The sequence below is a fragment of the Epinephelus lanceolatus genome, chromosome 8 (assembly GCF_041903045.1).
Source record: "Epinephelus lanceolatus isolate andai-2023 chromosome 8, ASM4190304v1, whole genome shotgun sequence".
Classification (NCBI taxonomy): domain Eukaryota; kingdom Metazoa; phylum Chordata; class Actinopteri; order Perciformes; family Serranidae; genus Epinephelus; species Epinephelus lanceolatus.
The window spans coordinates 43,526,673-43,539,161 of record NC_135741.1 but is presented as its reverse complement, the minus strand read 5'-3'; the positions used below and the strand labels follow the sequence as shown (position 1 = coordinate 43,539,161).

The window sequence follows — 12,489 nt, the reverse complement described above, 5'->3', positions numbered from 1 at the left end:
CAATACAGTAACATAAAGTTTTTGAGTACAGCAGACACACAATAAATGTGTCACATTATGTTAGTTTAACATAACTGTTTTTCACCAAAGCAAAACTTTATGTTAGACGCTCTAATATCCACACAGGAGCGGTCACTAATACACTTTTTCCGTTTTTACTCTTGGCTGCGCTGAGTCAGGCCAAGCTGCTCCAGAGATGGACCTTCTCTGGAGTAGGTCCAAAAGCCGGGCCGCCCGCCTGCAAGCGGATAGCAGTGATGTCTCACCAACCACAGCCAATCCCCAACAACCCCCCTTCTCCCCCCCAAACAAGCGTGTGAGACTCTCCTCACCTATGTCTGCAGGAGACCAGAGAGAAAGGCGTTTGTAAAAGTCTCTGTGTGTTCAGCTCCCAGTACTTTTGTAGCTTCTAACTGAATCTCTGTGGTTTGGAGTTTAGTTTCTCTCCTGCATCCAGTTTTTACATTAGATATCTGCTTTATTTTACAGTTTCATGTTCACTGTCAGCTGTAACATTGATCACTGCATAATGTGTGTGTGTGTGTGTGTGTGTGTGTGTGTGTGTGTGTCCGTGTGTTTCCAGACGAAGTGGTGCTGAAGTTTGAGGATGGACGGGTACGAGCCAGGAATGTTCTGCATGACACCCTACCTGTCATCATCCATGGGAACGGACCAACGAAGGTACTGACCTGTCAAACCATACCCAAAAATCACATGCTAAACACTGTAGCCCGATAAAGCTAACCATCAGAGCAACTACAGGCAAGATCAGCAGTATGTGCGGGTGTTCACTCAGTGATTCTGTTCACACTTTGTCTGAACTTAGTCTGAAACTGTTGTGACACTCATAAACTGTAAAAATAATGGACCATGCTACTGTGACATTACCCACTGGTTTATAGACTCCCGTTGTGAAGCCTCGAGTTCAGCACTTCGGCCATCTTGTTTTTTTGTTGTTGTTTTTGGAGCCAGAAGTGACTTTTGGGGTGAGGGGATGGAGCTGTGGAGGAGCGAGTGGTGGAAGCACAGGGCACTATCAGCAGTAAGCCTGTTACTCAGAGTGGTCCACATGCCCCTTGGTGACACTTTGTTTTTTTTCTACATCCAGTGTTGGGCAGTAGTGTCACTACACGTAGCGACGTTACAAACTTATTTCTCAGTAGTGTGGTGGTAACGTCTCTACTTTCTAAGGCAAATAGCTTTTCAGTAGTGAAGTTGATCAATTGACCAAGTAGCACAGTAGCGTCCACAAAAGTAACAAGCTAGGTTTCCAGCAGCTTTCAGTCTGTACAGGAAGTCACAAGTAAACTCATATCCTGTTTGATTTGATGCTGACTTATTAAAAGTTTTATCAGACCACATATCAGTTTGTTGTAAATCTTCAAGTGTTTTAATAGCGACACAGTAGCCCACTGAAATGCTTTACATGCGATCTGTAATTTTTATTCATAGTTCAACCTCCATTTTACATGAATTGTCAGGTGCATCAGCATCATATCAGTTTGCTGCTGCAAAGCAGACCTGTCCCCTCAACTACATCTAAACTGAACATCAGTCTAACAGTCAAACACAGAGTAAAGAAGTATAAGACAACGGCTTTCATTAAAAATCAGTCAGACATAGTCAGGGCTTCACATCTGTACAGATGTTATTTTAAGAATCCTCACATCTCACTTGCTGCAAGTCTCTGTGTTGTAAAATACTTGAGTAATTAAAACAGTCCAGTGTACTCTGTGTAGTCTATGATAAATGTACACTGCCTGGCCAAAAAAAAAGTCACCACCAAAAAAAAAGGTCATACACTCTAATATTTCGTTGGACCGCCTTTAGCTTTGATTACGGCACGCATTCGCTGTGGCATTGTTTCAATAAGCTTCTGCAATGTCACAAGATTTATTTCCATCCAGTGTTGCATTAATTTTTCACCAAGATCTTGCATTGATGATGGTAGAGTCTGACCGCTGCGCAAAGCCTTCTCCAGCACATCCCAAAGATTCTCAATGGGGTTAAGGTCTGGACTCTGTGGTGGCCAATCTATGTGTGAAAATGATGTCTCATGCTCCCTGAACCAGTCTTTCACAATTTGAGCCCGATGAATCCTGGCATTGTCATCTTGGAATATGCCCGTGCCATCAGGGAAGAAAAAATCCATTGATGGAATAACCTGGTCATTCAGTATATTCAGGTAGTCAGCTGACCTCATTCTTTGAGCACATACTGTTGCTGAACCTAGACCTGACCAACTGCAGTAACCCCAGATCATAACACTGCCCCCACAGGCTTGTACAGTAGGCACTAGGCATGATGGGTGCATCACTTCATCTGCCTCTCTTCTTACCCTGATGCGCCCATCACTCTGGAACAGGGTAAATCTGGACTCATCAGACCACATGACCTTCTTCCATTGCTCCAGAGTCCAATCTTTATGCTCCCTAGCAAATTGAAGCCTTTTTTTCCGGTTAGCCTCACTGATTAGTGGTTTTCTTAGGGCTACACAGCTGTTCAGTCCCAATCCCTTGAGTTCCCTTCGCATTGTGCGTGTGGAAATGCTCTTACTTTCACTATTAAACATAGCCCTGAGTTCTACTGTTGTTTTTCTTCGATTTGATCTCACCAAACGTTTAAGTGATCGCTGATCATGATCATTGAGGATTTTTTTCCGGCCACATTTCTTCCTCGAAGACGATGGGTCCCCACTATCCTTCCAGTTTTTAATAATGCGTTGGACAGTTCTTAACCCAATTTTAGTAGTTTCTGCAATCTCCTTAGATGTTTTCTCTGCTTGATGCATGCCAATGATTTGACCCTTCTCAAACAGACTAACATCTTTTCCACGACCACGGGATGTGTCTTTCGACATGGTTGTTTAGGAAATGAGAAGCAACTCATTGCACCAGTTGGGGTTAAATAACTTGTTGCCAGCTGAAAGATAATTGCCCATGCAGTAATTATCCAATAGGAGGCTCGTACCTATTTGCTTAGTTAAATCCAGGTGGCGACTTTTTTTTTGGCCAGGCAGTGTATTTAGTCTGTGACTCCCAGACGTCTCCATCAGTAACAACATGTATTCTGTTAAGAGAATAAACCTTCAAATTAGACAAATAACATCTAAATCCCTAAAATTCAACAAAAATGAACGTCATATTGTTGAGTCAACATCTAAGCCAATCAGCTTTTAGATCAGGTGAGAGTCAGGTGATTCCCATCATGCCCTGGGTCATGCAGTCAATGGAGAGCAACTGCAGTGCCTGGCTCTAAAAACTGCAGCTGCCTAGATCTTGTGAGAATATCGTTGTCCACTTTAGCATGATGTCAGAGCAAGTCAGGATGAAGTCGGAGACAAATCTAATCAGCGTGCACTGTGCAGCGATCACTGGTGATCAAATCTGTGCAGCCCTGGCTCAAAAACGAGCCCATTGTTTGTTTGTGGCTTGTAAGCTACAGGTTTGTGACAGTGTGTCTTGGTGCCCTGCCAGCTCAGCTGTCAATCAAACATGTACACCTGTCCACCCAACCAGAGGGTTCGAGGTTAAAGGAGCATTCATGATCCATCTTTTATTCTTCCTGCCAATAATATTATTTAAGAATATTTGTGTCCAGTAAATCAGCCAGTCAAAGTATTTGTAGTTGTTGTTAAGACATTTAAAGCTATTTTCTTTTACTAGGCACGGGGCGTTGGATTGAGATATGATAACCAACAAGAACACTTATTTGTTTTCCAGCTCCAGATCAACTACCTGGGTAACTACATCCCCAACACATGGACATTTGAGACAGGATGCACAGTGTGTCATGAGGACCTACACCCACTGACAGCTCTGAAGGTCTGTTCACAGGCTTTTGTGATCACATCCCCTGATTGAATTTAATCGGTACTAAGAATGGTTTTAACAGTTCAGGTGTTTTGTTCTGTCAACATTTGGTGCCAAATAGAATTAATAATCTCCTGGAACTTCTATGATGCTTGTTTTTTCCAACAGGAGAGTGAGTACCCTCTGGTGGTTATTGGCATCTTCATTCAGCAGCCCACCCCTTTTGTGACAGTGTTCTTTGAGCGCCTACTGAAGCTCCAGTATCCAAAGAACAGACTTAAACTCTTCATCTACAACAAGGTAACAGCAGCATAGCCAGATATACTCATTTAGATGGGCCTGTGGGGATATAATGTATGCTAGAGCCAAAGTGGTCTGTAGATCAACCATAACATTATTCCTCTGCGCCTGGTGACAGCGTGGCCAGAGGCATTGTTCCATTCTGTAATCCTGTCAGGAGAAAAAAAAGACCTTTTGGCTTCTCTTTGTTTTACAGTCTGCTGTCCAGGGGGTTCAATATCGATACATTTCAGTGATTCTCAGGAATTATTTGCTCACTTGCTCTGTAGATTTAACTTTGCATTGAAAAGTTATGTTTGTTCCCTGTGTGTAACTTTGATTTCCACGTCTTGGAATGTAGGATATTGGCCCTGTAAAGGGGTTAAGTCTATAAATGTGTCAGTTGCCCATTAGTGTGCTTTTTAAGTCTTTGCAGGCCATGTCCTGACTCCCTATGAGTTCAGATCTGAATGTAAAGTTGAGGTCACCATTATTACTGGTTGCTTGGTTACACTGTAACCTTGGTTCTCTGAGTGAGGTGATTATCTCTCCACCCAGCAGTTATATCATAACTATGTGAATTATCCCCATCTGGGGTAATCGATGTGAAAAATCAAAAATCTTAAAGCAACACAATGTAGTTTTTGAGCCCTCAAAATACATATCCAAGATCCTTGTGATGTACATCAACTCACAATAGGTTGTTTCACTTGCACTGGCACTATGCAGTTTCGGGGTTCGGGTAGGAACCCAGACACAAAAAAGACTACAAAATTTGGCTGCTTTACGGCATACGTCATATCCCCCTCCTCTCTTTAGAGTAGCGTAGCCGAACCGAGGTGAATGAAGTTAGACGTGGTTGTCATGGCTGAAGCGACAAAGAAAAGGAAGAAGATGAAGGTGTTGTCCGAGGAGACTGTTACAACCCAGCTCTTAGGCTGCAACAAAAAAAAACGGGAGGGAAGACAAGGTTCAAACTAAGCAAGCAAGCAAGCCCACACACCTCCAGAGTAAAGCGAGAGATGAAAGAGGAGGAGGGACGCCCGACCGATGGTGACCTGGCACTGTTACTGCTGTCCCCCCTCTACCTAGGAGACTCACTGTCTGCAGGTCGGCTGCCTCAGGTATATTTTAAGATAAAGTGTTAGCCTACATACAGACAGCTTTCATTTTAGTTTGTCTTTAACAGTTTGCTGTTAGCATGTGCTTGTGTCGACCGCGATCGTAAATCATAATAGCAGTGAATGAGAGACTGCGAACAGAGCAGATCTAAATATGGCTTTCTACATGCTGATCACATGTATTGATTAAGTATTGGCTTGGTTGGCAGAGGTTTTATCGCACTTACTTGAATCTTGAAGTTATATTCCCTTCATCTGCACCGCAGCCTCTCTGCTGTTGTCTGACTGACTTCACTCTGTTGAGTTTGTCTTCCCTGATATGAAAAAGAGGTAGAGCCTGCACACTTACTCCATGCCACAAACTTTAATGAACAACGTTTCGATCTTCGTCAGGTCTGAATGTTGGAAAATGAAAACCACACCTCTATTTATAACGTTGTGTGCAACAGGTGTGGTTAATCATCCAAATATCATCTGGGGTTATTTTTTAAAAAACATCAACCAGAAAAAGCAAACATCAAATTCAATCCAGGGTAACAATTCAGTACAAGTACATAAAAACACTCTGAGAATATATATATATTATAAAATTCTATCAGAAAAAAAGGGGACCTACAATTCAAAAAAACATCGAATAATATATCATGAGCAGCAATCATATTAAGTGGATTATATTCAATTAATCAGCGTGGGCTATTAGTCTCTTCAACAGAATAACATTAAAGTTAGCAAATCATCACAGTTAAACAAATCATCAAAAATACATCTTAGCAGCAAAACCTCATCTCATGTATTTACATAGACCTCATCAATGGAAAAAAATCAAATGATTAAGCTCACAGATCCTGAACACCAAAAATAGTGTTCACTGTCATGTCCAAGTAGTCTACTGGGACATGTAAACCGACGAAACCATATAGCACAATATAGGAATATATAAAAAATAAGAAAAATATGTTAATTCATCACTCAAGTAAGCCTAATGGTTTTAAAGAAAGTGTTTGATCTCATATTCTTGATTCAAACCACTAGGGGAAAGAGTCTGGAGGGTAAAGATATAAAAACTCTCTCTTTTCAATAGGAGGGTGTTCAGATCACCTCCTCTTCTTGGGGGTTTTACGTGCTCAATGCCGATGTATCTCAAGGATTCAATTTGATGTTTGCTTTTTCTGGTCGATGTTTTTTAAAAAATAACCCCAGATGATATTTGGATGATTAACCACACCTGTTGCACACAACGTTATAAATAGAGGTGTGGTTTTCATTTTCCAACATTCAGACCTGACGAAGATCGAAACGTTGTTCATTAAAGTTTGTGGCAAGGAGTAAGTGTGCAGGCTCTACCTCTTTTTCATTCATGTTTTGTGCCGGTCTTGCACCTTTTTTGATGTACGTATAACTACCCTCTCGCACTTTGTCTTCCCTGATAGCCAACTTTATCATGATAGCGAAGATCTCCGAGCACAAAACCTCCCTGTGCTGGTGGTCTGCAATGATGGAAAATGCAGCCACCCTTGTCAGAGGAGGAGTGCTTTGGAACTGTAAACGATACTGCCAGAGCCTCCCATGTCGTGTGAGGGCAAGGGAAGGCTGGGGGTGATACCGCATAAGGACTGAGGCGTGGGCTTGGGTGGCCCCTGGCCACTGCTACGTCTTCGGCCCCATTTAGACTTGCCACGCTGTGCTGCGTCGGGCCCTGACATATCTTCCTGAACCCAAGCAGGCTGAGATTGCTTGGGCTGCTGTGGCTGATGCCGCTGCCAGCCCTTACCTTACTTCAAGGGGCTTGACACTTCCTTAACACAGCGAAGGGATTCCTGGCCCTGCTGAATCATCATGGATGTGTCAGGCCCAAACAAGGCAGATGGCTCAACAGGTCAACAGTCAGTTTGAGCTGACACGCTCTATCCTCTGGCTGCAGCATGGACTGTGAGAGTCAGGGATGGCGCCTGGCCACCTAAAAATTTGCCAAAGCACTGCCAGTCTCTTCACCCTGCTACCTCATGAGCTTTGGAACAAGTGAGGAGACACGTTGTAGTTCGGCTATTAGATCTGCACTACACTCCTCCTCCAGCTGGCCAACCAGATGGCGCTGGTACAGGGATAGTATGGCACCCGTGTTGCCATGACTCCATGCATTTTCCCATCAAACCATCCATTACCTTGCAGTTTTTAATCAGGCAATTCGCCTTGCCCTGGAGGGACTTTGATGGAGCCATCAAGGCAACCAAAGCCTGATCCATGGGGGGGCAATGGCCCACAGCCTATCATCCCCCAAATGTCAACAGCAGCCGTACAACTACAGAGCCCCGACCAGCATGCCCCTGCCATCGGTTTTGCAAACTGACTCCTTACCATATCCTCGATATCAGAAAAGAGAAGCACAAGGAACCGTGCAGGTCACCCCCCTGTTTCATCATCGAAATGGAAAGGGGCGGGACCCTGGCCACCTGGCAGGTCAAGCCCCAGAGCCAAAGCAGCTCAGCCAATAATTTACTTAAGGAGAGGTGACTGCTGGTCATGCTCCCTCACAAGCAGCTGCTGCCCCTCTGAGGACAACTCCTTGTCCTCTAGGAGCCCAAGGCCAAGAATGTCTACCTCCTCCTCTGACCCGGGCGAGGAGGAGCTCCTATCCAACCCAGCAAAGTACCCAGGATCAGGGACATTCCCATGTGACACAGTCTGCTCACCCCCACTGATACTGTAATAGTGGAGGCAGAAGAGCCAACCTAGAGCGTTTAGCTGGCTGCAGGCCCTGAGAACGGGCTGGCAGATGTCTGCCAAATGAATGGCAACAGGCTTCCCTTTGCCTTGCCGTCATGCAGAAGCAGTTCATGCATGAAGCTACATTGTCATGAGTGGCCAATGCATGCTCAATTCCCAAACATAACGCACAGTAATCATGGCCATCCTCTACTGGCATATTAACATTACAGCCCCCACAAGTGGGGCCCTGCTGACTTGTCATCGTCTCTCTCTCTCTTTATTTTTTCTTTATTTTTCTTTATTTATTCACTTTTTTTTTTTTTTTTTTTGAGTGTGATGCGCATGGGCTAGTGCAACCATAAAGTGCACTCTTTAGTTATAACAACAGTATTGCTAACTGTAATAGTTTTCCTGAGCCTACAGATATGAGTGTGGCCACAATATGCATTATTTTCCTTTGACACCGGACAGCGGGACACTTATACTGGAGGGAGATGTGTTTTTATGAGGAAATGGGAAGCTTCCACGGGTGCAAAACGGAAAACCAGCTACGCCTCGTAGCGGCTAACTGTGAAGGTAAGCTGCCCGCTGCCCTGCGACTTGGTCGGATTGGAGCAGGCAACTAAACCACCGAGAAACGTTGCGAGCTGCCCCCCCGACCTGGTCGGGTTTGAGCAAGCAACTACCTCCTAGAGGGAAGCAGCACACTGCCCCCCAGACTAATGCCTTGTGTCCACTTACGTATAAGCACAGAGACGAGGGCAACCGGAAGTCTATTCATTCCTATGGGAATCTCTGTGATATTCCATGTGCCTGCAAAACTCCTCCCCTCTGTAATATTTTGGTCTGGAATTTGCCTTGAGTACATTAAAAAAGTGAAATTACTGGGGTGTTGGTGGCTTAGTGGTAGAGCAGGCGCCCCATGTACAAGGCTGTTGCCGCAGCGGCCCGGGTTCGACTCCAGCCTGTGGCCCTTTGCTGCATGTCACTCCCTCTCTCTCTCCCCCTTTCACGCTTGTCCGTCCTATCAAATAAAGGCTTAAAAATGCCCCCAAAAATATCTTAAAAAAAAAAAAAAGTGAAATTACGTGGTGGATTTTGAAAAGACTGTATGACAGTGTGCTAGATTTGCTAACAGGCTGCTAACTGGCTAACAGGCTGTTTTCTTCAATTCAGTTGCCTGTTGATTGTCAAGTGAGTTTGCATGATTAAAAAGAACTTGTTTAGCTAGTTTTAACACATTGTGAGTCTGAGTACTGTTATTCTGCAAAAATATGGTTATACATTATATACAGTCAGATTGTCATTATGACTCGTTCAGCCGTTAAAACATCTTTTTAATTAAATATTTCACGGTTGTTACATACATCTTGTGATGCAGTTTCTTGGACACATCATCAGTGATAGTACCTAGGGTCATGGGGGGCTTCGGGTCTTTCAACTTCATTAGACATGTTTCACAAAACATGCCTAATGTTCCAGGACAAACTACATGTCCTGTAGTGTTGCACAATTAATCTAATCACAATTGCAATCGCGAAGTCAAGCTGTGCGATTACATAACCGCATAAAAGGCTGCGATTTACAATTTAATGTAAATAAATGTTAACGTGTGTGCCTGTGAATGTGACTGCCTCTCCTGTAGTGTGTGGAGTTTGTTGACATCACGCCCACAAGCTATCCTGGTGTGTGCAGCACGTATGGTCAGGTGACCACCCAGTGTGCAGCAGTGATCAACATGGACGCTGAAGCAGAGCATGAACACGACCATGAACAGGCTGAGTTGGTGGTGAAAAAAACGCAACGTCTATTACATGGCGATACTTTGGATTCAGGTACGGCGACGTTGAACAGAAAGATGGCCTGTGTAAAACTTTAAAAGTTAAAGTCGCCATGTCGCGCGGCAGCACAACCAATCTATATCAGCACTTGAGACAGCACAGAGAAAAGTAGTAACCAAGCCAAGCCGTGTAACGTTAAAAACAAAGAGAGAACTGAAAGCTGCCAGAGCCTCATAGAACAACATCCAAGCACAGTTAAGCATACATTTGTAAGTGTCATGGGGAAATCACGGACTCTATAACAAACTATATAATAACAAATGAGAAACTGAGCAACTTTGCTCGGTTTCAGCCCACTTGACACGCTGCTATGGCTTGCTGGAATTTGTCATTTACGCCTGAACGCAACACAGGCTCGCTCCGCTGTAGGTACAGTGTCGTGCTGCGCTACTGTGTGAGCAGTGTGTTTGACTGTGCCCAGTCTGTTCATGGTTATTTACACTGTCCATAACAATAACTATGTCAGGTCAGGTCAGTGCCCTCCTAATATAATGTAGGGGAAACACTGAATCAAGCAAGAAGACTAATGATACCTTTTTTTTTTTTTATTATACTGTAATCGCAATTGCTAATCGCGATATTGTCCACTCAAATTGCAGTCGCACATTGTTATCAAATCGTGTAGCACTAATGTCCTGAATATTCCAGACTGCTGGATGGTGAAAAACGTGACAAAATTAGCCTATCCCCCATGGTTACAGGTAGTTTCTATCAGGTTTCTATCCATCTGTAAAGAAGTGTACTTCCCTGCGTTGGACACTAGAGGCATCATCCATGTACAGACAGCAGTCACATATGTAAGTGGAAACATGGCTTAAGTCAGGCTTGAGCCAGCTGCTATGCCTCAACCGTGCATAAACAGACAGCTTCAATACACAGACATGGCACCCCTCTTAACTGTTTCACTCCTTATTGTCAAAAAGAAGAAACAGTGATTAGCTATTCTCGAGAAGGACCAGTGAGGGCCAGCTCTCCAACCTAAACTAAGGTAAGTGGACAAAACACTAAACTCATCTCTCTTTTTCTTTCTGCTCCCACGTGGACTCCAACAGGTTGAAATCAATGAATCAGTGGGTGCATGTGCAAGGTAGGGCTTTTATAGCCTGCCGCATGCGAGCCATGTAAAGTGGTGTGTCTTAATAACTACTGGGATTGGAGATAATCTTGGTACGATGGAGAACATGAATTGCAAGACACCAAACTACTTCAAAGCTGCCAATGAGCTGTGCCGCAGAAGAATGATTTGAGTTTTTAGTTTCATTCACTACACTAACTTGTAAAGGGAAAAAAAGAACATAACAAAGGACTGAAATGAAAGTTCAGTAACCCCTTTAAACCCAATTAACTTTTGTCAAAACCTTTTTTTTTTTTTTTTTTTTTGAGAACCATAACTCAGTCAGATCTAAACACATGCACATCATAAACACAGTCCTGATATCAGTGGAATCAATTTGATTTCAATGCAAACAGGAACTATCAACTCACGTACTAGCAGGGAGTGCAGCATGACGTAACCAGAATGTATAAAAAAAAGGCTGAAAACAAGGCGAAGTCCACACAAAATATTTATTCTGACATTAAGGCTCTCAGTTCTGCACTTGCTTCAGGGTTCCCACAGACATGGAAAGACATGGAATTTTACAATCAAATTTTCCAGGCCTTGAAAAGTCATGGAATTAGTAAAAAGCAGTGAAAGTTTTGGAAAGGTTATGGAATTTTGTTGTGTGTGTAATGAAATTGTTACAGTAATCTTCCATGGATAACCTTCCACATAATGTAACATAATGGCAGATTAATTTTCTGTAGCTACCATCAAAATGCAGACTAATATACGTCAAAGTGACGCTTTGCTACCATCACATATGTTTCTTCATTTTCTCTCCATGTTCCATCTCTCCCTTACTGTATGCCAGCTAGCTGAAATTATGTTTGAATAGAGTTTGATTCTGATACGTTGGAAAAGTGTCTGGCAAGTGGGGCAAGAAGATTTTTTTCTGATAGTGGTTTCACGAAAGGTCATTAAAAAGTTATGAAATGTTGTCCATGAAAATATGTGGGAATCCTGTTTCTCGCAAGCCTAACTTATCCTGTAAATAAAAATGTATACATCATAACTAGCTATGACATTTAGTGGCTATCCTAAAAGCCTGTGTATATACAGTACAGGCCAAAAGTTTGGACACACCTTCTCATTCAATGCGTTTTCTTTATTTTCATGACTATTTACATTGTAGATTCTCACTGAAGGCATCAAAACTATGAATGAACACATGTGGAGTTATGTACTTAACAAAAAAAGGTGAAATAACTGAAAACATGTTTTATATTCTAGTTTCTTCAAAATAGCCACCTTTTGCTCTGATTACTGCTTTGCACACTCTTGGCATTCTCTCGATGAGCTTCAAGAGGTAGTCACCTGAAATGGTTTCCACTTCACAGGTGTGCCTTATCAGGGTTAATTAGTGGAATTTCTTGCTTTATCAATGGGGTTGGGACCATCAGTTGTGTTGTGCAGAAGTCAGGTTAATGCACAGCCGACAGCCCTATTGGACAACTGTTAAAATTCATATTATGGCAAGAACCAATCAGCTAACTAAAGAAAAACGAGTGGCCATCATTACTTTAAGAAATGAAGGTCAGTCAGTCCGGAAAATTGCAAAAACTTTAAATGTGTCCCCAAGTGGAGTCGCAAAAACCATCAAGCGCTACAACCAAACTGGCACACATGAG

General features: G+C 43.1%; 1 protein-coding gene across 2 annotated transcripts in view; it reads left to right on the top strand.

The window, feature by feature from the left end:
* plod1a (procollagen-lysine, 2-oxoglutarate 5-dioxygenase 1a) overlaps positions 1-12,489 on the top strand; it is a 76,947-nt gene that overhangs the window by 27,270 nt on the left and 37,188 nt on the right. For both annotated transcript variants that reach the window (XM_033630057.2, XM_078170340.1), the window contains exons 7-9: positions 584-681; positions 3,723-3,824; positions 3,981-4,112. In XM_033630057.2, coding sequence (XP_033485948.1) covers positions 584-681; positions 3,723-3,824; positions 3,981-4,112 — 332 coding nt within the window. The remainder of the gene's footprint in view (positions 1-583; positions 682-3,722; positions 3,825-3,980; positions 4,113-12,489) is intronic.